The 26,503-nt window shown below is 33.4% G+C and overlaps 1 protein-coding gene across 2 annotated transcripts in view; it reads right to left on the reverse strand.

The window, feature by feature from the left end:
• The window catches only part of LOC115874811, a 357,918-nt gene that overhangs the window by 323,378 nt on the left and 8,037 nt on the right, over nucleotides 1–26,503 (reverse strand). For both annotated transcript variants that reach the window (XM_030890110.1, XM_030890109.1), the window contains exon 2: nucleotides 24,841–25,040. In XM_030890110.1, the coding sequence (XP_030745970.1) occupies nucleotides 24,841–24,861 (21 nt within the window). In that variant the 5' untranslated portion in view covers nucleotides 24,862–25,040. The remainder of the gene's footprint in view (nucleotides 1–24,840; nucleotides 25,041–26,503) is intronic.

The following is a 26,503-nucleotide window of genomic DNA, read 5'->3' on the forward strand; positions in this document are numbered from 1 at the left end:
CCCACGATTTTGTTTATTAATTATTTTAAAGCAAAATATGGAAGTACTCTAAAAAGAATGCTTGCAAAAGGTGATACACTGGGAACTGCTGTTCTTAAAAATGCATTATCCGAGTATTTAATACGATTTATACAGTTAATTTTCTATACTGCATACATATAAGGTGTTTAAATAAATAAACTAAATAATGAACGTTTTGCATTTGATAACCAATAATGCACGTGTGTGTATTATTGGTTGCCGGATAAGGACTAATAACCATGACAAGGGCTACAATGACGTCACAAAGCGAGTAGTTTTCGCATGCACCTGGCGGACACTTTTGGCTGAATGAGCAGTCCTATTAGGTTAACTGTTCTTGGATGCACCCTACGTACCAAAACTTGGTAAAAATGGGGTAAATAGAGAGATCACATGACCCCACATTTTTGCACCAAAAATGTACAATCCCACTTAAAAAAGTACAATTTCGACACCATTTATAGTACAAAAATTTTTGCCCTTGTAACAACGCTGGCGGTGATTTGTCGCGTGCAACTCTCACTATCCTTCTGTTGTCCATTCTGCTGATATGGTCGTTCCATTCTTCCTTTCTGGTGAGTACCCACTCATTTACATTTTCCACCTTGCACGCTCTTCATTTCTCTCCCTGTTCAGAAGCGTCTTTCCAGCTATTCTGCGTAGTACTCTCATTTCGGTTTTCGAACTCTCAGTTCGAAATACAGCATTTTTAAAAGTTCGCCTCTTTTAACTAGTATATAGGCTTTGGACGCTTTATTGATGATCTGTCCCTAATGGAACTCGAAAACATATTTTTCCAGCAAGACGAGGCACCGCCTCAGAACGCTCAAGTTATCAGCTAACTTTTGCAGCCAATTTCGAAAATAATTGATTAGCTAACCAAGATCCTCGATTTTTATCTTTGCGAAAGAATAAAGATCCTTATTTTTAAATTGTCTGTATAATCTAGACAAGAATTAGAAGTACTTAGCGGGTTATGCGAGGGTATCTTTCACCCCTATTGAGTTAATGAATTCGGCGAGAAAGGTTCAAAAACTATCCCGTCTGTCCATAACAGAAGACGGTCAACATGTCGAACACCTGTAGCAAAATTTCATGTCCTGGTTTACTATTAATTTTTATTGTTATTAAATATAGTTTAAATGTGTTGATGTTGTTAAATATAGTTTAAATTGTTATAAAATTCTAAATCTGTCATTTTAAATATTATTTTAGTTTTAATTGCTGCTCACAGCTACAATTTTAATTACTAAGTTCGATACTCTAATATCCGAAAAAATTTTTGAATTTTCCGTCGGTTATCATAATGCTTTTGACCTTTATGCACCTGACGCTGACGTGCATATTTTCAGTCAAAAATTGCTAAGCTTGCTTGAATCCCTACCTATAAAAAGTAAATTAATTTTGTGTGGCGATCTAAATATTGACTTTTCCAGTGTGGGTGCAGCTAGGGAGTCCCTCCAGTCTATTTTTCATTCTTTTGGTATACTCATGCATGTTGCCTCACCAACTAGAATAACTAAAACTGGCTCTAGTACTATAGATTATGTCGTGTCGTCTTTTGACCCGGAATTCGTTGACTGTAGAGTCCTTCACTCAGGTTTCTCTGATCATGAGGCAGTATTGACAACGTTTTTGCCACATTCCAAATGCAAAAATACCGCGCAAATTGGGCCGTATTTTTTCGGATAAAAATTTTCTAAATTTTCACCACCTATGTCTAACAACTGAGTGGGTTGTCCTCTCGGCTGACGTCGATTCCGAATTTTCTAGATTTATAAATACCTTGTCTAATCTGGCGTGCAAGGCGTTTCCTCTTAGGCCTATCGAAAGTAAGCAAGGTATACCCTGGTCTACGACAGGCTTGTGTATATCTGCAAAGAACATGCGCTCATTATCTCACCTTAAAAAATGTTTCTTTCATAATTACGTGAAACTTTATAGAAGGGTTTATCGTAAGACTATAAAAGCTGCCAAGGTCATTTATAATGGGAGGCTAGCCAAATCCGGTAATGTGTTGCTAAAGAGACTTGGGCTATTGTAAATGACTTAAGGAATAAGACTTCTTCGTCTGGCACAGTCTTTAATTCACCTGAAGATTTAAACACTTACTTTGTTAATGTGGCTAAAAATTTAGTGAACACCATAACTCCTTCTCATGATTCACTTTCATATCTCCCTAAAGCAAATGAGAATGTACACAGTTTGGTTTGGTTTGGTTTGGTTTCACGCCCGTAGCATTAGATGAGCTCCGTAGTACAATTAAAAGTATTAAAAATAAATTCTCATTTGGGGGACTGATGGGCTTACTCTCAAAATGTTCTCTGAACTTCCGAAATGCACATTAATCTGTCTTACTACTTTAATTAATGAGTCATTCCAAAAAGGAGTTTTCCCAAACTGCCTTAAGACAGCAATAATTTTCCTCTGTATAAAGGAGGAGATAAAGATCAAGCTTCGAACTATCGCTCAATTGCTCTCCTGCCCACATTATCTAAGATCATTGAAAGATTGATTAAAAAAAGGCTTCTATCTTTTCTCCTTAAATATAAAGTACTTTGTACTTATATGATGCTATGTTCGACCTTTTTAATAATGTATACTCTAGCCTGAATAACCATCACTCTACAGCTACAATTTTCTGTGATTTCTCTAAGGCTTTCGACTGTGTAAATCATAATATCTTAATTAACAAATTGCAATACTATGGATTCAGGGGAGTGCCGCTCGAATGGCTTAAGTCGTATCTTGGCAACAGAAGGCAGCTTGTGAGGATTGATACGTCTATGTCTTCTTGTAAGCCTATAGAATGTGGTATCTCTCAGGGTTCAGTACTTGGTCCTATTTTATTTCTGGTGTTTATCAACGACATTGCAAATCTAGACATTAGCGGTAAAATCTGCCTCTTTGCGGACGATACTAGTTTCACTTGGAGCGGCCCAGATGTTACGGCACTATATGATACTATATCCAGTGACTTACGCACCATTAAATCTTGGTGCGATTCTAATCTCCTATGCCTCAACCTTTCAAAAACTAAAGTTTTGTCATATAAAAGTACTATACAACCTTTTGTACTTAATAACACCACTATTGACGTCGTGGACTCTGTGAGATTCTTAGGACTTGTTGTGGACAACTCTTTAAAATGGGACTTGCACATCGAAGCCTTATCAAAGAAACTAAGCTCTGCCTGTTTTGCGCTAAGATCAGTGTCTAAGGAACTTAACTCATCAACCTCTAGAATGGTCTATTATGCCCTTTTTGAGTCGCATCTTCGTTATGCCCTTCCATTCTGGGGTACTTGCTGCGCGACAAAATTTGATCGTATTTTCAAACTTCAAAAGAGAGCAGTTCGATACTTATTGGGACTAAACAGTAGAACTCACTGCCAGAATTTCTTTAAAAATTTCAAAATACTGACTCTTCCTTCCTTATTCATTTTTGAATCCGTTTGCTTAATCCGCAAGCACATATTCTCTATTCCGGAAAGGCCTTCTCACAACTATCCACTTAGGAATGCGGAGCACGATATTTATCTGCCAACCCCGAGCTCAGAACTAGTTAAGGGCTCAATACTGTACAATGCCAAGAAAATGTACAATCATTTGCCTTCGAATATCAAGTCACTTTCATTCTTTCCCGCATTTCGCAAAGCTCTGAAATCATACTTACTGGAGAGAGCCCTATATGCAGTAAACGACTTTTTTGTTGATGTTTAATCATGAACAATTTAGAATTTTAATTTTAATATTTTGATCATCTCACACACTGGTTAAAGGTCTAGTATTTAATATTTTACAACTCTTGATTTTATGTTATTATAACCTGATTTTATCCATTTACAGTTTTCCTTTTGTAAAAAAAATTTCTAGATACGCCTGTGTTCTGCAATGTCCATATATGTTTTATTTGTAATTTTATGACGTAATTTTTTTTTTAATTGATTTGTATTGTATGACATTTTTTTATTATTTGTATATTTGTTTTAGTGCTTTTTTTGTTTTGCTTTGTCGATGAAGCTGTTTTGGCTTTTTGTACAATAAAGCGTTGTTTTTTTTTTTACTTATTCAAAGTGGGCGAATTTTTAGAAACTCTATATCTCGAAGAGGATTCGGGCAAAATATTAAGTATGTTATATTTTTGGAAAGGTAATTTTAAATTCTTTTCAATTAATTAAAAATATACAGGGTGTCCCATATAAAAAATCAAATTTTCTGTTGATAATTCTTAAATTAATATTTAAAAAAAAAATTATACTTAAACCATTAAATTCTACGTAAAAAGGTGCTTTGGAAATGTTTTCATAAAAATACAAAATTTTCCATAGCAAAAAGTCACAGCGATTTGTTAGAAATGCACATTTTTGAAAAACACCCCATAATAACCATAAAAAATAGAAACACTAAATCACTACAATACACCAAAACACTTTTACTTTTACACTGGACGCGCGTTTCGCTAACCATGTTAGCATCATCAGCAGATGATTATAAACTTCAGTTTATAACATGGTTAGCGAAACGCGCGTCCAGTGTAAAAGTAAAAGTGTTTTGGTGTATTGTGGTGATTTAGTGTTTCTATTTTGCTGTGTAACACCAAAGGTTTTAACCCTCAACTGTAATCATAAACGGTAACAGATATCGACGTGCGGTTTTCACCATCATGTTTCTGATAAAAATTGAGCTGCAGACACCGACATTAGTTTTTGTCTATCTCCTATAGAAAAGTGTGTTTCCCTTTAAAAGCGTCCAATTTGACCCACCCTGTACAATGTTATAACAAAGCCATTTTATTTTCATAATTCTAAACTTCAATCTAGAGTGCCATTACTGTGTTAAAACTACTGTTTGATCGAAAAAAAATGGCGTCTAGTTGGCTGGGAAATGACGATCGATGACATTTCCCATATAAATTTACACACAAAATGACAGCGATCTTCATTTCACAGCCATCGCTGACTCCGTTTTTTTTTCGATCACACGGTATTAATTTTTAATCAAGGAGCTTTGGGAAAATAAATTTGATCGTCTAATGTTTTTCGTGTCTTTTCCTAGTCGGTTAAAATGCCCAAATAAATAATAATAGCTCAATGTTTTCAAAGGAACGAAGGTGGCTTACTAGAATAATATGTAGAAAAAGCATTTTTTTACGAATAAAGTGGTACCATGCACATAGATACTCGGTATTTCAAGTCAAAGTGTCGTTACATTTATGACCATATTTAAAACTTCACATAATATGTCATTCTATTCAGAATGTCATTTTCTATCAAATAAATTAAAAAAATTCTGAGTGTACCCTTTAAAAATCAAAAGTTGTAGTGATTTCTGGTGAAACAGTAAAGCAAGTGACGGAAAATAATTGAATATGGTCTATCTCTTCAAAAAAAGTCTTATTGGTATTTTGCCACTTATCTAGACCCTTAAATTTTCGAATAAAAAAACATAAAGATTATTAAAAAAAGGGTAATTTTGCACTAGCTTATGCAGGTCCTTGGTAGGATGGGAGCATAGTTCCTCCGATTCTAGCTTAGCTTTCCCCCTCTGTTTCAGGATCTTTATCGCAGAGTCTGCAGCAAAGACTTCCTGGATACAGGTTAAGCTTGTTCAGGTAACACTTGACAGCCATATGTCCTGTCAAGAGGCCTGTTGTAATCCGCACTTTATTCCTGCTAAGCATTAGCAGTTCTTTTGCGGTTTTAGAGCTAGGTCCTTGGATAAAAGCCTTGCTGTCCCTGTGCCTCTGTCTGTTTCTCCAATGGACATTCTGCTTTTCCCTGATCCAGAGTTTTAGCGCACTACGGGCCATACACTTGGGTATTCCCAGCAGGGTTCGGAAGTAGTTAATTAAGACGTAATTTACCTGATTAACTACTTGTAGTTTTTCTTCAAAAACTACGTCTTTTCCCGTTCATTAACTACATGAAAACTACGTTAATATAAACTATCTATTGATATTATGAATAATTTTGCTTTGTATGATGAATCTAAATAATATGATGTGAATGGTTATATTTAAAGCCATATTTCTTCTGTTGCCTTAAATACATTATGTGTTTTCTAAAGCTTCTCAACTTATTATACCCTCACCTCAAACCTTTGATATTTGAAAGTTACATACATATGTTACATAACTACACCCTCTACATAAACTACATTAACTACATGTAATGCAGTTTATGTAGTTTTTTTATAAGTAACATGTAGTTTTCCGAACCCTGATTCCCAGTACTGGCTCTGGACCAAGATAGGATGCCCCGAGGTGTGTCTCACTCGGGTAAAAAATGTACACGTACTGCCAAAATATCCTTCCACTGCCAAGTAACTGCCAATGACTACGAAGAAGACTGCCTATGACTGCCATGTAATTATTATAGGCGACTGCCATAAGACTGCCAATGACTCCCAGCGACTGCCAAGAAAATGTACATGTAATTCCAATAGTGAGACACCCCTCGGGATGCCCCGATGATCCCTGCCTAGCTAGCCCATCAGCTTTTTCGTTGCCTTGGATGCCGCTGTGGCCCGATACCCAGATGATGTCACCATACTCTCACTGGTGAAGGACTGAAGAGAGAGAGATTTAATTAAAGATACCCTTCTACTGTGACCCTCTATACACCCCATAGTAAATGCACTATTTTTTAGTCGCGCCCATTTTTAGTACTCAATATATTTCCTTACCTACTTCTCCCATTTGCATTTATCTCTGCTGTAAAGTAGTAAAAGTGTGAATGGGGGCTTCACGACCAAACATAAAACTGTCAACGACACGGTACGCGTTTATGAGGGTGCGAGCGCCACGACCGTACTATTTTTAGAAGTGTTTTTTTTGAGAACGAAGAAGTGTTGTATTTTTAAAGATTCTGTATCGGCTACTTCCAAGAAATATTCATCAAATGTGTGCTGTTACATATTTTTTATTTCTAACATTTTAAATATCCTTTGTTTAAAGATGATAGATAATGCATTACTTGAAACAAATCATGTAGGGGAATCTCAGAACTTACGACGATAGTATTTTTATTTTTAGATTTACGATAGAAAATGAAAAACAACAAATCACCTGGAAAGGACGGAATAACAACAGAAATGCTAAAGTACGGCGGAAAAGCTGTAGTTAATACTCTTCATATTCTCCTGAATAAAATCCTAATAGAAAAAATAATCCCAAGCGACTGGAAGGAATCTATAACCATCATTCTACATAAAAAAGGTGATAGGGCAGATCTAAAAAACTATCATCCTATAACACTCCTTAACGTAATTTATAAGCTCTTCACGAAAATATTAACAGATAGAAAAAAAAATATTAACAGATAACAATAAAATTTGACGGATACCAAGCAAAAGAACAAGCAGGCTTCAGAAAAGGATACAGTAGAGTTGACCACTTATTAACTATAAAAATACTAATAGAACGAGCCAATGAATACATACATCCCACTATATATTGCATTTGTAGTTTTTGAAAAGGCTTTTGATAGTATTGAGTACTGGGCAGTAAAAACTTCCTTAATATATAGCAGGATAGACTACAGATACGCAGACTTAATAGCCAACATATATAGCGAAGCAACAACAACAATTAAAATCCACGAAGGAACAAAGCCAATTCGCATAGGAAGAGGTGTCAGACAGGGTGATAGAATATCCCCTAAACTCTTTAACCAGGCATTAGAAGACGTTTTCAAAAATTTAGACTGGGAAGAGAAAGGTATCAAAATATGTGGACAATACTTGAATCACCGGTATGCGGATGATATCGCCTTAATAACAGAAAAGAAAGAAGAACTGGTAGAAATGCTGGAAGAACTGGATACAGCAGCTAGAAGAATAGGCATAAATATGAACTACACTAAAATTAAAATCAAAACAAACACAAATGAAAACATAACAACCAGAATAAACCAAGAAAAAATAGAACAAGTTGAAGAGTATATATATCTGGGACAAACGATTAAACTGAAAAAAGAAAACCAAACAGCTGAAATAAAGAGACGAGTAAGACTGGCCTGGGCAGCGTTTGGAAAATTAAGTTACATATTAAAAAACAAAAGATATCCACAATACCTCAAAACCAAATTATATAATCAATGTGTACTCCCTGTACTTACTTACGGATCACAGACCTGGACACTGACAAAATCAAATATGGATAAGGTAACCAAATCTCAAAGAACTATGGAAAGATAAATGCTACATATAAGGCTGGCAGATAGAAAAAGGAATAAGTGGATCAGAGGAAAAACTAAAGTAAGGGATGTTAGAAGTGAAGTAGCAAAACTGAAATGGAAGTTTGCCGGTCACAATGTCAGACAGATGGATGATCGATGGAACAAATGCATCGTAAACTGGAGGCCCTGGGAGAATAGAAGAAGTAGAGGAAGACCCCAGATGAAATGGGCGGACGATCTGAGGAAACATGCAGGCACAAGATGGATGAGTATGGCGACAGAGAGGGAAGAGTGGAAGAGATTGGGGGAGGCCTATGTCCAACGATGGACCGAAGAGGCTGGATAGATAGATAGATGTACGTGGACATTTTAGTGCCAGAATTACTGTCGTATTTGATGGCTAAGATGGTTACACGAGAAATATTAAAACTGCAGAACAACGTCGTCGAATTTTAGCAACGTCTTCATCTCTGGTCTTCATCTTCTGATATTCTATTTGATGAACTTATGACAGTTCCTACCAGTCAACAGAAATTTCTTGCAAATACTCACAACAAATCTCGGTTCATTTCAATGTTAAAAGATAAGTTTACTGCTGAAAATATATGTGTTAAACCGGCTAATAACGATGCGGACGTACTGATTGTTGAAACAACTATAGAGCAATCTAATTTGACAAATACTACTATTGCTGTTGGTGAAGATGTAGACTTACTCGTACTACCCACTGCTTGAACTCCAGCTGAAAAAACTATTTTGTTCTTAAAACCAGGGAAAGCTCAACATCAAACCGAAATACTATTTTCATCAAAAAGTTTATCTACTTTTGCAAAGTGTCAATCATGTACTATTTTTACACGCAATAACTGGCATACGACGTCTGCATTTTACAGGAGGGGTAGAACAACAGTCTTTAAAATGTTTGAAAAACAAAACTTAGTTCAATGTACTGAAGTTTTCAAAAAAAGTAATTCAAGTCAACAAGATATTATCATCTATATACGGGATTCGCTTTCTTCTTTCTATATACGGAGCTCCGAAAAAAAACCACCTGCTTAGATAAGTATCGATATGCATGTTTCGTTAAAAACACTCAAAATAAAAAACAGGTGCAATTAGCTGGTCTTCCTCCAACCGCAGTTGCTGCTCATCAACATTTTTTTCCGGGTATATTACCAAGTTCAAGTGTGGCTTGATTATCAGCTAGACCCAAAAGACTGGGGTTGGAAGTTGGTCGACAATACATTAGAACCAATTCAGACTTTACTCTCACCTGCACCGGAAAAACATCTAAACACAATTTTTTGTTACAGTTAAAAGGAATGCAGTGCTAAATGTGGTTGTAAAAAAGTTGGACTGTTTTGTTCTCTGGCATGTACAAATTGTCAAGGCCGGTCATGTTCTAATCACCAATAGTAGAGGATTCGTTTGGTACCAACGAAGAAACATGCGATACATCATTATTGACTCAATTTACTTACATCCAGGATGAAGAAAAAGAACAAGACGAAGATGAAGAAGATCAATAAGAACAATAAGAAGAAGTATTGGAAGGTTATGAATCAGATTAGTAAATTTCTATTTTTTTTTATTTCCATCGCTTTTATTATTTCCAATCCTTACTAATATCTTTTATTCTGCAATAGTTTTCAATTAAACAGATCACAAAAGACATGTGGAAGAGGCCTACTGGGGAAACCACGTTGAAAACGCGCAAAGTACACTACCTACCCTCAGGGGGCGTGGAAACCTGTGCATATTATGACGATTACAACTCTTTGACTCGTTATATCTCAGAAACGGTGGCTCTAAGGAAAAAAGTATTGATGAAAGATTTTTATAGAGGATTTTATGATCTATAATTTTTGTCTGAGGTAATTTTATGATAAAACTTGCCGTTTTGATGAAAATCGCGAAAAAACATTTTTTTCGAGATTTTTGACCTTTGACCTCGAATAACTTTTTTTCCAGGAACCGGAATGATTCGGAATTTTAAAACGTAATTTTTAATTATGGTTTAAACAATTACACGCACTTTAAGCTTGTAAACTTATGTACCTTCGAATGTCTATATTGACCGGACTATATAGGTCATATGTCTATATTGACCGGACTATACAGGGTGTTCCAGAAATAAGTGCAAATATTTTAAGGGGTGGTAGATCTCGATAAAAGAAACATATTTTCTCTTTATCGTTTTTTAAATAAGTCCAAAATAACGGAATTATTTCATTTTGAAAATTTCCAAAAAAAATGATTTTTTGCTAAAATTTTGAGAACCACTGGATCTTTTCTGGATTTTCTTTCTGGTAAATTTAATCTACTACCAATGTTGCCATATTATCAAGAAATTATGTTTTTTAAATAAAAACTAAAAAAAATTCCAAAAATTTTTCAAAAAGTTAAGAATTTTCAATTTTTTTTTCGCGAAAAAAACCTCATATTCGTGTTTCTGGGGATGAACTATACTACCAATTAAAATATTTGCACTTATTTCTGGGACACCCTGTATATACACTTTTGAAAAACACCCCACTACTTAAAAATTCAAAATACTACAAAGATCAATTTTCAAAAATTCGAAAGTTATTTTTGTTTCTCAATAGAGAGTATTATCAGTACTAATCAAGAACACAATCTGTTGTAATCTGCATCGAAGAAGTATCGTAACGTGGTAAAACAAAATGCCTGTTTACGAAAATAGTTCTAAAAATAAGCGCAGCGTGGCGCTTCGATTACTAGAAACGAGTACCGTCGTTGACAGTTTTATAAGGCCCCCTTTTACACTTCCACGGAGTCTCCTCGAGTAACAGGAAGTTGTAAAAAATTTATATCTTCTATATAGGAAACTTTATTATAAACGAATAATCATGTCTTAAACTTATTACAAACACGTGTATAATAGGTGAAAATAGAATGAGAAAAATATAATAAAACATTCAACATAATCTCATAAACAAATATTAATAGTTTTTAACATAAAGTATGCTTTCGAGAGTACGCTATACGAAACCGCGTAGAAAATATTAAAATCTATTTTAAAACATTCAGGTCAAACGGAACATAAAAATACCTGATATAATCTGGAGAGGTGACCGAACTGTCACGAATATTACCGAAAAATAGTTTACGGAAAAAACTTTTTTAATAGATTTTTTCATTATTTTTTCAATGGTTGATTTGGAATGAATTTCTGAGGTTTAGCTCTGCAGGCGTCGGCGATTTTGACAATTAGTATTTGATACTTAGAAAAAAACGTCGACACTGGTATTTTGGCTAATAGCATCTGTAGAACAATAGTTGCAGTGACTAAAAAAGACAATTTTGGGGCTATCAATTCGTCAATCTAATGCCTCTTGAATTGATGCTTAAAACAATCTAATGCTACAATCTAATGCCACACCTTGAATTCAATGGAATAAATTAGTGGTTTTAGTTGTAGTGAATTATTGTTTTAGTTGTACAATGAGTAGAAGAGGGGTTAATCACCACGACCTTACAGATCTATTGTGTCCCCCTTTCATGAGTTATCATACTCATCATACAGTTTATAATTCTTCATACATACAGAGACCAGAAAGTCATATAATTTGGCTCCAAATTGCTTAACACGACTGTTATGGCATTTGTAGAATAACCCTTCCCGGGTGCCATGATGAAAAAATCGAAATAATGCGTCAAAATGTATTAAAAACGACATTTTTAATATACCACATTTTACTAGTCTATTGCAGACGCCCAGCACCACAAATTTCAACGCAAATGCCACAAATTTACTCGTGTTGGGAGCTGAAGAATAGTTGGTAGAGGTGGACAAATATTGAACGAGTCGTTCATTTGAACGAGTCGTTCATTTGAACGAGTATTAAAAATGAATCGTGAGATTCGATTCATTGCTTGCAATACGGTTCGTTCAATTGAATCGTGGCCAGTACGGATCCATAACATTTGAACGATGAGCCGTAGAATAAAAGTAGCCGTGGAATTAAAATATGGCTCTAGAAATATTAAATTGGTATTAAAAAGTATTTAATAAATAGTATACAGGGTCCGGCAATAGTGCGTCGGGCATCTGTAGCTCCTAGAATAAAAAACTTGAGAATTTTGTTTAAGTGCAAACCTAAAGTATGTACCAGGATGTATTTCAGGAAAATATTTTAACTTCTATAGGGTGGCTCAAAAAAGTGTGAGTGGACCTGGATGATTTTTTTTAAATGGAACACCCTGTATATTATTGCATTTTTGGCTTCCTTTCAGATCACTTTACATAACTCTAAGATATGAATAAATATATTTCGATAGTTTCAGAGATATTAAAAAATAAATCAAAAATATATATTTTTCAGCCGTTCTTAAAAAAACTATTAAAAACACAGGAACTGTTCTGAAATCAAAACTATATTAGATATTTACTTTATATGGTCTGTTATTACTTTGCTATAAATATGGTAATCGTAAATCATACAGGATGTTCAATATTCTACGCCAAACTTTCTAAAATATAAAATATTTTTTCTTTGTTTTTTTAAATGGAACACCCTGTATATTATTTTTTTATTAGATGGAGAGTTAAAAAATGAACATTTTTTGTATTTTGAATATTTCAAAATTTTTAACGGTTTCGCAGATACACGCAGTATTATTTCATATGGCGCTTTCAATGGTAAAATACGAGAGAAAAATCATAAAAAAAGGCTTTGATAAAAATTTACTGTTGAAAATGCCATATGAAATATAAAACCGCAAATATCTGCGAAACCGTTAAAAATTTCGAAATACTCTATATACAAAAATGTTCATTTTTTAATTCTTCGTCTATTGGAAAAATAATATACAGGGTGTTCCATTTAAAAAAACGAAGAAAAATTATTTTATATTTTAGAAAGTTTGGCGTAGAATGTTGAACATCCTGTATGATTTACGATTTTCATATTTATAGCAAAGTAAGTACATACCATCTAAAGTAAATATCTAATATAGTTTTGATTTCAGAACAGTACTTGTATTTTTAATAAATTTTTTTAAGAAGGGCTGAAAAATATATATTTTTGATTTATTTTTTAATATCTCTGAAACTATCGAAATATATTTATTCATATCTTAGGGTTATGTAAAGTGATCTGAAAGGAAGCCAAAAAAGGAATAATATACAGGGTGTTCCATTTAAAAAAAATCATCCAGGTCCACTCACACTTTTTTGAGCTACCCTATAGAAGTTAAAATATTTTCCTGATATACATCCTGGTACATACTTTAGGTTTGCACTTAAACAAAATTCTCAAGTTTTTTATTCTAGAAGCTACAGATGTCCGACGCACTACTGCCTGACCCTGTATATGAACTGGATTGATAATTTAATATTATTGGTAAAATAATCAATTCAATTACGCCAATGTCATAAAATGAAAGAACTGTATATTTCTTTTTCTGGTTCCTTAAGTAATTGTCCGGCCAAATTATCGCCGGTAGTGGCAGTTACAAATCTTGTTTTTATGAAACGTAAATTGTGCAGGTGGTTCGTTCAAATGATCAAATCGTAGGAGTCGATTCAATATGAGAAATTGAATCGTGTGAATCGATTCACTAAAAAGAATCGTAATGCCCATCACTAATAGTTGGTCAAGAACGAGATAACTTATGGCTGGTATCTGGAGATAGATGGCCAAGAACACTGAATATTATCTATTTTGCAAACTATGCCAACAACGAATTAACTCGTGTTTCGCAGTCAACGTGTGAATTAGGGTTCAGAACCGGGAATCCCCGGCTTTTTGAGACATCAAAGGGACTCGAAATTATTAATTCCCGGTTCTTTCGGTACTTTTGGGACTTAAAACAATAATAATTAAAAACATATTGTTTGTTACGTGCGAATGTCTTTTTTAATCAACGTTTCCAGCGGTCGAAATGACCTATTCTAAATAAGTAGTGATGCTATCTCTTACTGTTCTTACTTCTGAAGTTATTTTATATAAAGTTATTTTAAAAAAAAAAGTTAGTTTATTGAAGTTATTTTTTATAAGTTTCTATAATGTTTATTAGCAATTATTGAAGTTCTAATATGTTATTTTATTATTTAGTATAATATTGCTGAATGTACTAGTTATATTTTTTTGTGTTATGTTTTTATAGGCATTTTTGCATATTATTTTGATTTGAAACTCAATTTTTTATCGGTTTTACTTTTGGGAACCATCCCTTGCTTGCTAATTGACGAACTCCACAATCATTGAACGAAAACATTTTAGTACGGTTCTGGAAATTATAATTAATACTACCAATTAGGGTTCGGATCTTTTTGGCGATCACAGAACCGGCTTTCGGTAACAAACAAACAAAAAAATATTTTTTTGTTACGTGAGAAGGTCCTGTGATACTCTCTAGCGGTCGAAATCAAACTCTTTTAAATAAGTAATGATGCTATTTTTTATAGTTCTTGTTACTTTTCTCTTTTGAAGTTCCTATAATGATTATTATGTTATGTTTTAGTAGATATTTGCATTTTTAATTCAATATTTTCGGGCTTTTATCTCAAATTCAGTTAAGTTGGTTTATGTTGTGTGATGTGAAATTTAAATTACGTATACTTTTTTCTTTACTTTTTACTTGTGTTCATGTTAATTTTTTCATGACTGATTACTTAATAATTTGATATTATTTTCATTAAAAATCTTAATTTTTTTATCGATTTTTTTTGATTGATGAACTGCAACACCATTGAACAAAAATTAGTCAGTACCGAAAATAGAGAAATCCCGGTTCCTAAGAGGCGCAGTACCGTAATTCCCGGTTCCGAAAAACAGCTCCGGTTCCGGAAACCCTAGTGTGAATAGAACTTTAGTCACTAGATATGTTTCCAGAAGATTACGTTGATAAGTTTGAGTTTTTCATCCCGAAAACCATTCGAATCTCTTATCTACGACTCTAAGATCCCGTTCGCATGAGTAGACACGCTAAAAATAATTGGTAGTTAAATTTAAAACGCTCAAATTTGCATATTCCGGATGCAGCTTCAGACGTATCGAAAGGAAGCGACTGAGATATAAGTGCATTTCGCTTTTTTATTGGCGACGTCGGTACTTTCTTGAAGGCGGCCGACGTTTCGTGTTCTTCTTCGTGTCACGGTCATCGTTTCGGTTCTTTCTCCGCTCGACAAAACCGACGATGTCTGTCAAGTACCGAGTAATGAAGGATGTTTCTTTTCACCTTGTTACAACAGCTCGCGGTAAAAATCTAGAGAAAAGGTGATCGTTATTTTCAAGAACAAACAAACTAATGGTCGTCATTTGCTATTTATAAAATTACTACCTCACTCGGCTAATTTCGTACCACCTAGAGATCTTAGATTTTATTTGGGGGGGGGAAATTATTCAGCGCGATCATATAGATCTATTGTGCACCCCTTTCTTGAGTTATACAGTTTCTTTACAGTCTCAGGGATTTTACAAAAGCCGGTATCTGAGACGGGTTTGTAGATTACGGGTAGTTCTCCATCTCCGATTTATTTTTTTTCTTCGAGAGTCTTAGACCGTTGGAGGATTCCAATGCCAAGTTACGAATTGAGTCTTCCAGGTTCTTGAGTTCTGCGTTAAGATGGTTTCCACTTGGGAACCATAACGGTTCTGGTCCACTAAGTGGAGTGTTTTCTCCTTTTCTAGATAGATCGTTTGTTTTCTTATTATTTGTAGAATGTGTAGGAGAGGAGTTAATCACTGCGACCTTACAGATCTATTGGGTGTTCCCCTTTCTTGAGTTATAACTCATCATACAGTCTCAGAGCTTTAACAACAGCCAGTATTTGAGACGACTCGACAGAGGCCAGCTCTTCACTCTCGACATCAGCCGTACCAAAGTTCATGGCGCGAACGGTCGTCGCATCGGCGCACTCAGTAATAAGGTGTTCTGGTGTTTCCCCATTTTCCCCACCGAATCTGCATTCACCGTTGTTTCTCGACTTCAGCCTACTAAGGTGTTCGTTGAGAAGACAGTGCCCTGTTAGAAACCCCGTGACAATCCAAAGAATGGTGCTGTACTTGCTGCGCAACAAAATTTGATCGTGTTTTCATACTTCAAAAGAGAGCAGTTCGATATTTATTGGGACTGAACAGTAGAACTCACTGCCAGAATTTCTATAAAAATTTGAAAATACTGACTCTTCCTTCTTTATTCATTTTTGAATCCGTTTGCTTAAGCACATATCTGCTATTCCCGAAAGGCCATCTCATAACTATCCACTTAGGAATGCAGAGCACGATCTTTATCTGCCAACCCCGAGCTCAGAACTAGTTAAGGGTTCAATACTGTACAATGCCAAAAAAATGTACAATCATCTGCCTTTAAATATCAAATCGCTTTCATTCTTTCCCGCATTTCGCAAGGCTCTAAAATCATACCTACTGGAGAGAGCCCTATATGCGGTAAACGACTTTTTTGTTGATGTTTGATTATGAACAATTTTGAATTTTAAAATTTTGATCATCTCACACACTGGTCAAAGGTCAAGTATTTAATATTCTATAACTTTAAAATTATATCTATTTACTGCGTACTGTTCTAAAATTGTCCATGTATATTCTTTTGTAATTTTAAAAACTTAAATTTTTTGAATTGTATTATTTGTATTGTGTATTTTTTTGTTGTTTGTATTTTTTGTGATTTTGTTGTTTGTGAGTGCTTTGTCGATGAAGCTGTTTTGGCTTTTGCACAATAAAGCGTTGTTTATTTGTTTGTTTGTTTGAATATTTTTACTCAAACTATCAAGGAAAATCTTTGATTGTTCTGAAGAACTTTTCGAGTGTCTTAGACCGTTGAAGGACTCCCATTCCAGGTTACGGATGTGTTTCCGCTTGGAAAACAGAACGGTTCTGGTCCAGTTAGTGGAGTGCCTTCTATCGCTTAGTAAGCGGGCACCCAGAGAGGAAGGACTTTATTTTCTTTGCCTAATTTGTTCAGCTTTTCTAGGCATTCTTTGGCCAATCTAAAAAATTGTCTGGCAAATCTAGGCATTCTTTGGTTAGACAAATTCGCACAAAATAGAATTTTTTGGATCAAAATCATAATTTTATCGACTTTCAAAAATATCGTATAGTATAATAATATGTGTTGATACAAATCATGTAAAATTTCTTCATTCAAAATTCCACATTAATATCTAATCAATTCATAATCAAATTGGCATATAGTTTTAATATAACCAAAAGTGCTGCAACACTACCTAAAATATTTTAGATAAGATTAGATTGGATATTTGATACGGCTATTAACCACTGCTACCTTTTCAAATCTATTATGGTCCTCTTCTGATCTCCAGGTTGCCAGTCTTATATCTGATCTCCATTTTTATCATTTAAAAAAAAGTGTGTACACTATGTGCGCATATTTGAAGTGAAACTTCTTACTAAAAGCTATTAAATTGAAGGATTTGAAGGATATATATTTTTTATAAATGCTTTTTATAAACTTAAAAATAGAACAAAAAAATTAAAGTTAATATAAAACCGTATACTATTCTAGATTTATAATTTTATGTTTTTTTAATTTTTATTAAACATTTCATAGAAATTAAGATAGCGACACAACTTTATTTGCAAATGTTAGCGTTATTCGAGGCACCATCAAAGAAAGCAATATACACTTAGTCTCAGAGATGTTACAGCTTCATTATTTTGCCATACAAGGAAACGAGAGTAGCCCACGCGTAATTGCATTTTTCTCTGTTAGAAAAATATGTTATCGATATATTAAAAGTAAGCGCCTGACTAGTTCGGTGACAGAATGACCCATTGCCCGTGGCTAACGTCATATTGGTAATCGTTGGTAATGAATGACCTAACCTCAAATCAAGAATCGTGTTTTTTGTATCCTGGATATTAAAAATGTATTGAAATCCTTGGAAACTGGGTATACCCATTACTATTCTTGATTTAAAAAGTGCATTTTTGATTATTTACTTATGCTAGGATATTAAAATATTGGTTAAAATATGGTTGGATTGTAGGACATAAATAGATGTAAGTATGGTTATTTGTATAGATATTTATAAAGCTTACTATCTGTTTTGCATTTTCAGTTTTTTTAATAAGACAATTGATTTTATTTGTGAAATGCCCACAAAAGACCTATGATTCAACAATATTGTCTTTACTGCATAATGCTGAATTCCTGCTGTTTTTAGACCATTTGAAGACTACATGGGAAAACCCAGATGTCACATTTTCATAGAATTAAGATAGCGACACTACTTTATAGGCAAATGTTAGCTTTATTCGACTTAATTTAGTGTTTGTATCTATTATCGTTCAAATTCATGTTAACAGATAATAAATATTTTGGATTTTTATGTTTTATTTTTAAATATATTTTTGGAACTGCTGGTTTTAGTAATTATTAAATTAAACGAACTAAAAAACAATAATTGTTTTTTAGTTCCTACAGGTTATGGTTGAGAATTATTCTCAACCATAACCTGTGCCATAACACTATAAAATAATCAAAATAAGGCATATCTCTTATAAAATAAGGTATATCGTTATTTTTCAAAGTGGGATTTGCATATTGAAAATATTACTAATAAGGCTAAAAAAGCCTTAAATGTTTTAAGAGCTGTTTGTAGAGTGCGGTGGGGAGCTGATCCTTGTACACTTTTAATTATTTTTTCTGCTCTGGTGAGATCTCATTTGGAACTTGCAACAATTTTTATTAAACCAACTAGTCAAAAAAAATTAAATAAATTAGATATAGTATTTTTTGAGGGTTTACGTATTTGTCTAGGTTGTATGAAATCTACTCCTAGATTAGCGTTGTTGGGAGAATCTTCTATGATTGATTTAGAACGTAGTGAAAAATACTTGTAGGCAAATTTCTGTCTAAATTGTTAACTTTACAAAATAATCCATTAATAAATTTAATTTACAATATTAGAAAAACTGTTAATCCAATTTATATTAATAGTAATAATGTACCTTATGTGGTCTCAGCTTTACATGACTTTCTGCCTTATATTGATAATATTTATGTTAGTCAAAATGTTCCGTGTTATGAAGTTAGTTTTAATATTTTGAATGTGATTCTATTAAATTAGTTGATTGTCAAATTAATAAACATGATTTTTCTATTAAGAAACAATTTTTGTCAGTATCTGAACGTTTTAAAAATTCTCATATTTTTATTTTTACAGATGCATCTAAAAAAGATAAAAGAACAGGATTTGGAATATATATTCCATATATAAATTTTAAATTTTCTTCGCGACTGCCTGATTCTTTAAGTATTTGTAAGGCAGAAACCATAGCTATTCATGATGCAGTAAAGTTTGCTATTAAAAAGAACTTGCGTAGTGTTATTATCTTTTCAGATTCCTAAAGTTCAATTCAAAAAATTAGTAAAAATCTCTTTAAAGCATCTACTGATTATTGGACCTTAAGAACCAAACGTTTAATTTGTTTAGCAAATTCTAATGGTTTTGACATCAGGATTGTCTGGATTCCAGGTTATTCCAATATCTTGGGAAATGCAGAGGCAGATTTGTTGGCTAATATTGGAAAAGATTTAAATATTCCAAAATGTATGGAGATGGATTCAATAGATATTTTTAATTCAATTAAAACTGATATTTTGTGTAATTATAAAGAAAATTGGAAATCTCGTATGAAAGGAAAAAAGCATGTGTATTTTAATATGCAAACAATCTTTCCAGATAAACAATGGTTTAAAAATTTCCAGTATATAGATAGAAGATATTACAACGTTAATTAGAATGCGTACAGGCCATTGCTTAACAAAAAACAATTTATATAAAATTAAAGTGAAGGAAGATCCATACTGTGAGTGTGGCTCTGTTGAAGACCTAAATCATATCTTTTTAGAATGTCCTATAATTTTTTTGTTTAATTTGGATTTATATCAAAAATTTATTGAAATTAATTTTCCTACTCCACTATCAATATTTACAGTTTTGTCTAAGCCAAGTGAAAAATTAATAGAAACTATTATGATATTTTTAAACATTAATAGAATTAAATTATAATGCTCAACTTTCTATTTTTTATTTTCTTTTTGTTTCAGTTTCCGAATGCAGTCTGTTTGTGTGATCTCTACCCTATGTGCCTTTGTTTGTGATATAATCTTCCTTTCAGCATGTCATTTATATATTTAATAAATAATAATAATAACATTTTACAGTCACAGGTTACCTTCATAGAAGTTAGTTATATTAAAATTTACCCATTATACATTGTACTCAGATAAGAATCAGTGGCCTTGATATGGTTTAGAGCCAGTCAACATCTTGGTCACTCTCAAATTGAGCTGGCGGTTGCCTTGTAGTAGAGCCATCATAAAAAAAGAAGAAGAAGAAGAAGATAACCTGTGCCATAACCCTATAAAATACTCAAAATAAGGCATATCTCCTGTCAACGATTACTTCTTTGATCTGATGCTTCGCATGACCTTCGCGTCATATGACAAGGTCATACCGTCCCGCAGCCGTCAATCAAGGCCGACTCGTGTCCTTCAATTTTTACTCCCATAGCGCGTAAAGAAGTTTCACTTCAAAAACTAACAGCTTGGAGACAGAACCCTCCATATCTCTTTTTCAATGGCTTATCATTGCCGAATACAAAAAATTGCACATTTTTCAGGCTGTCGCACAATAAAACATGTTCTGTCGTTTTCTCTTCAGAGACCCACTACAGCTTTGAGGGTCTTCCTGTCTTTGCTCATCAGGTCCTTACCATTTTGCCGTAATTTTTCACGAACGTTCTACTATGAACTTTGTCACCTGTCTCTGAATGCTTCTGCATCTATGAGTGGCATTGATAAACCTTGTTTGGCCGTGTGACTATCATACCACGGTACCCAACACTTTGTTACGCTCATATTCAAAGCTCACCCACTAGAGAAGAACAACCGCATGTTCTTCTCTGATCACACAAGTCTAGAATTAACAACTGTGGAACCGAGTGTCTTTAACCTTGCTTGGCTGTCTGTGAAAATGACAACTGAACAGATGTATTCTTTCCTGCCTTATTATTTCTTCTGCACAATAATGGATTGCCGTTATTTTCCCCATAACCTATCCAAAGATAGATTACGGAGAAAGCTATTCCTTGTCTAAAATAGTTAGATTTCTCTAAAGTAGTTTATGATCAAGCAAGCTTTAAAAATAAATAATATAATTTTCCATAATAATTGTTTATCTGTCATAATAAAAATCAAAATTGATAGGGGTAATATTATCCAGAAAATATTCCAGTATATTCATTATAAGTATCTGACAAGAGTTCTTTGATCTGGAAAATAATTAACCCTTTGAAAGGAGCCAAAAGTCATTCTGCAGGTTGTTTTACTCTTCCATCTACCTATTTCTGGATCCCGAACGTCTATTTTTACTAATGAAAATGCCGCCCTGTCTGATAGATGCATGTAAATGTCCTCAGTTTGCCTATGAGTGTATTTATGGATATTAACAAGCAACTTTTAAAATAGCGTGACATTCATCTGTGAAATTTCTTTGCGTTATTATCAAAGTTGAATTAAAATAGTCAAATATACCTGAAGATTATAAACAAAAGTTCACAAACATATTTGTTTATTCTTTTGGTGCCCAGTTCCAGTTAAAGTTGTTTATGAATAATTACACCTGTTTGTCACCTTTGCAAAATAAGTGCTCTTAAAATAGTAGGACATTAAATTATAAAGTTATTGCTGAATTAAAATAGACCAATTTGTCATGGGAATGATACATTAGGATGCATAATTTTGTTTTAGATTCACATAATGTAAGGCATGAATATTTTTATATAATTACTACTGTATTATCTTAATCTTAAGATAAACTTACTATTGAATTGGATGTATTTTATAGGACTATAAGCAGTGATGAGCAAACACCTAGTATATTGAAATTCAATTAAATACTGAAGGTCTTGGACCCGGTATACAGGGTGACCCAGGCTGAGCATTCATTAGAAGTTTCTAGAGAACTACACTATCCAAATCGGAGATTTTTTTTATCGATCAAAAATATTTTCAATATGGCGGCAGTTCAAGAAATACCGGAAGTGAGAGATTTGACAGCAACTTTCATATTTTAAACCGGTACCCCCATTGTTTATTACATACTTACAACATTACATGTCATGTAATATTGGCCGTAGCTGTCATGGAATTGGGAGACTAAAAAATTATCATAAATCATTTTTAGCCGACCATACCAACAGATATGGTAGGCTATTAAGATCGACAAAAAAAAGTTTTTCTTAATTTCACTCAAAATGAGTTATTTGGGTCATAAATGACCTGAATACAAAATATTTTCATGGTGTCTGTCTGTGTGTTTGTCCGTCTGTCCGTCTGTAACACGATAACTCAAAAACCGCTAAACCGATTTTAACCAAATTTGGTACAAAAATACTGTAGCACCCGAGAATCTGGCCATTAGTGTTTGGTGGTGGTGGGGGGTTGGTAAGGGGGTATGGGAGGGGGTTAAAAATTTTACAAAATCGTAACTCCAAAATTACAGTAGCTAGCTAAACGCGGTTTTCAATTTAAGATTAGAAATAATATTTGCAACAAAATTTGTAATAACATCAAAATCAGTCAAAGTCGCAGTTTTTGAGATAAAAAAAATTGGAAAAATTCCTTTACTTTTAAACTAATAGAACTGCCTACCAACTTTTTATTAACATATTTTAGTATGGGTGGCTATACGTGCCTCCCGGCGCCAATTTTTTTCGTTATGACTTTAAACGTCAAACGATGTAAAACAATATATCTGGCCATGTCATATTACGACACTTTGATAAAAGAAAAATAAGTATGTCATCGATCGTCATGTCCAAGACAACCTTGCGCCATTTTTTTTTCGATCGTATGGTGCTTTGAATAAGAAGACTAAGGAAGGAGCATAATGCTATCCATGTATTCATGCATGGTGGGCGGAAAAAGCACTCTAGGGTGGGGATCCTTGACAGTTCTGTTTGACGATTCATTTGACACATTTGAATTTGATTTGAAATTTTGTGGATTTGTCAGTCTTTACTGAGCTTATTTTATGTTATTTATTATTTATTCTACTACTGATAGTTGTATAAAGGTAGTAAATCTAGATGGAAATTGTGGCAGAACTTAAATTAACAGTGACACTATCGCGATTTATCGAAAAAGACTCTAAAATAGTTGGTTGTGTAGCGTGCGGTAGATCTCGGCAAAAATCGAGTGAAATAATGGAACAACTTTTCGCTAGTAAGTGACTATATAATATACATACGTGTAGTAAACCGATCATTTATGAAATTCACTTAAATTAACTAATCATATATTTTTTCTTGCATTTTTGCTTTTATTTACTACTTGTCAATTTGACTTACCTGCTTCAGTAGCGTATCGGATGTTTATGGTTATAAATAATTATTATAACTTATCTATTTTTATTTGAATTTTATATTTTTATAACAATTTTAATAACTACCAACATTTACTCACAACGTAAAATAATAAAAAAAATTATTGAGTCTACCCCACGTCTACCGTACATCATAGTTTTACATTTATTAAATAAAATTAGAACGGCACTGATAAACCGGAATTTAAGTCGGCCATATTTGAGGCCTATCGCGGTGCACCTAAGATTTTTGATATGCTCCTTCCTTAGTCTTCTTATTCAAAGGTATGGTGTATTGTTAATGTCAACTATTAGATATCAGTGTCTCAGACCTTGTATAATGAATCATATGCGAAATCCAAATAATTAGTTTTTGACAGAAAGAAATATTTTGTTTGACACTTATGTTTGACATTTATGTATGACACTGATTGTTTGACACTTAATGTCAAAAGAAGCTAGATAAAATCAAGAAAAAATTACCCTTTAAAACTAAATCTTGTACTAAACTAAAAAACGATTTATTTTAGGGATTGGAAATTGGAACATGTATAATCAAAAAGTAATTAATTGAAAAACATTTTCACGGGTGAAATAAAAAATGTGGATTACTATTTCAAAAAAAAATATTTATGGTAATTTTTTAATCTCTCAATTCCATGACAGTATTATAATATGGCTTTCGAATAATTTAATTTTTGAAATAGATAGCCACATGTCTTCGCTTTATGTTACAGTGGCTGTGATAATCACTAAATTTGACGTTTAGGCAGGCAGTTTTTTTCCCTCCAAAAATTTTAAATATTTTTTTCTCAAAATCGGTTAATTTTCGGTATAGAGTGTTTGATATAAAAATACATAAAATTTTACAGAGAATTTAAATATCTAATAAAAAATGAAAGTACCTATTTAAAATATATTATATTAATTGATAGATTATGGAAAATATTTTTAATTGATAGATCTCATTGTGAGACAATGATATGCAAAAAATCTCCGATGTAGATATTGTAGTTCCCTAGATACTTCTAATAAACTCGCCTGAAATTAGGTAAACACCTTTATATCCGGCATATAGCCAGGTATCCTTTGTTAATTTAAGTTACTCTAATAAATTTTATTAAGAACTTGTTGTCAAATTCAACATTAAATGGTCAGAAAACCACCAGTTTAGGCTAATCTTCCCTAACTAGGTACTAACTTTGCCCAAAGTATGATCAATATTTTTGCAAGTATTAACTAATTACTAAATACTTACATAATTTCTGTAGTTGCTCATTTTCAACAGGACTTTCCATTAGGCCCAATAACGCCAGCCAACTGGTCAAAAATATCTACACCACTGATCAAACTTTTAAATGTCCATTCATTGATTCAAGTTCATTCAACAGCTCCAAATTCGTGATGTGGCATAAAAATGGCGTCTTAATACAGATAAATAATGTAGCGGTCTTCACTCTAAAAAATACAAAGAAGAAGAAATGATTCAGTGTTTCTGTACCGCTTGATAATTGGGCATAGAATTGCCAAAAGTATAATTTGAATTAAAATAAGGATTGCGTGCCCATGTCAATCTAAAATGGATTGAGAATTTATATCGAAAATGTTTATTGATTAGGGTTATTTTTAGATATAGAAAAGAAATATAAGAGAATTCTTATAATTCTATAACAATCTTATGGTTTTATAACATAAAATGTAACGCTACTTTAAGCTATAACCGAAGCTATAACTGTAAAACAATATACAGGGTGGTTCAAACTGTATTACGGAGATATATTCTGCAGATAAATATAAGTAAAAAAGTTCTTAGAAATATAATATGTCCTAAAATGCTTAGTTTCGGAGATACAGGGTGTAGAAGTTTAATTTTTATTTCGATTTTTTCCAAATAATTTCTGAAGTAAAGTCAATATTTTGATGAAAGTTGGCGTCTAGGAGTTTTTTGATATGAGAAATTTGATTTTGATGTAAATATGATTCCTGTTTGTAGAGGGCGCCACCTACATGTGTTTTATTGTTTTGAAGAGTAATAACATTTCGTCCGTTCCTGTATAAACCTACTGAGTGAAAAAATGTACATTTCCGTGATTTTTTACATAAAAAATGTCTCCTTGTAAAAACCGCTACGAGCAACCGATCTCTCAAGATATTCAGAATGGAAATAGTCATGTCAATATTGACAAAAAACTGAACACGAGTAGATAGTTACATACATATATACATACATACTGCCATTACTCGCTAGCGAGTATTTGACACGCATCAGAAAATGGTCACGCAAGGCGTTTTCTTTCATGACCTTTTTTCTGTGACTGAAAAGACCGATACGTGATGTTATCTGTCTACCGCACTCCGGACATTCAAAAATATCATTGCTTTGTAGCCTCTTTACTTTTTGGTTGTCGCTGTTAACTGAGTTTGTAATTCCTCTCCATTGCATTCTATTGTGAACTGCTTCTTCCCATTGATACTGCCTGAGTGGGAGGGGGTTAATCACTGCGACCTTACAGATGTATTATCTTATTGATTCTGCATGTTAATTCCCTTTAAGTTTTCGTGGAAAATATCCTTGTATCTTTTGAGTTGTCCACCCGGCTTCCTCTTACAGTCTACAAGCTCACAGTAAAGCAGAGATTTTAGCAGAGTAGGTTGCAACTTGTTTAATGCATTCATGTGTCGGCGGTACGGCACTCAGGTTTCGCTTCCATATAACATGGTGGGGATTATTATTGCTCGGTACACTGCATGTTTAGTTTTTGTGCTCAAGTCATGATTGTAGAAAACCCAATCTTTTACTTTCCATAGAATGCTCTTGAGGTGCTGCTAATCCTGTGCTGAATTTCGAGTCGATATTGGCCTTTTCCGAAATCAAACTGCCGAGGTAATTGAATTCCGCTACATATTCCAATTGTAGCGGA

Source organism: Sitophilus oryzae, unplaced genomic scaffold, assembly GCF_002938485.1.
Source record: "Sitophilus oryzae breed Bouriz unplaced genomic scaffold, Soryzae_2.0 scaffold_1297_pilon_pilon, whole genome shotgun sequence".
NCBI lineage: Eukaryota > Metazoa > Arthropoda > Insecta > Coleoptera > Curculionidae > Sitophilus > Sitophilus oryzae.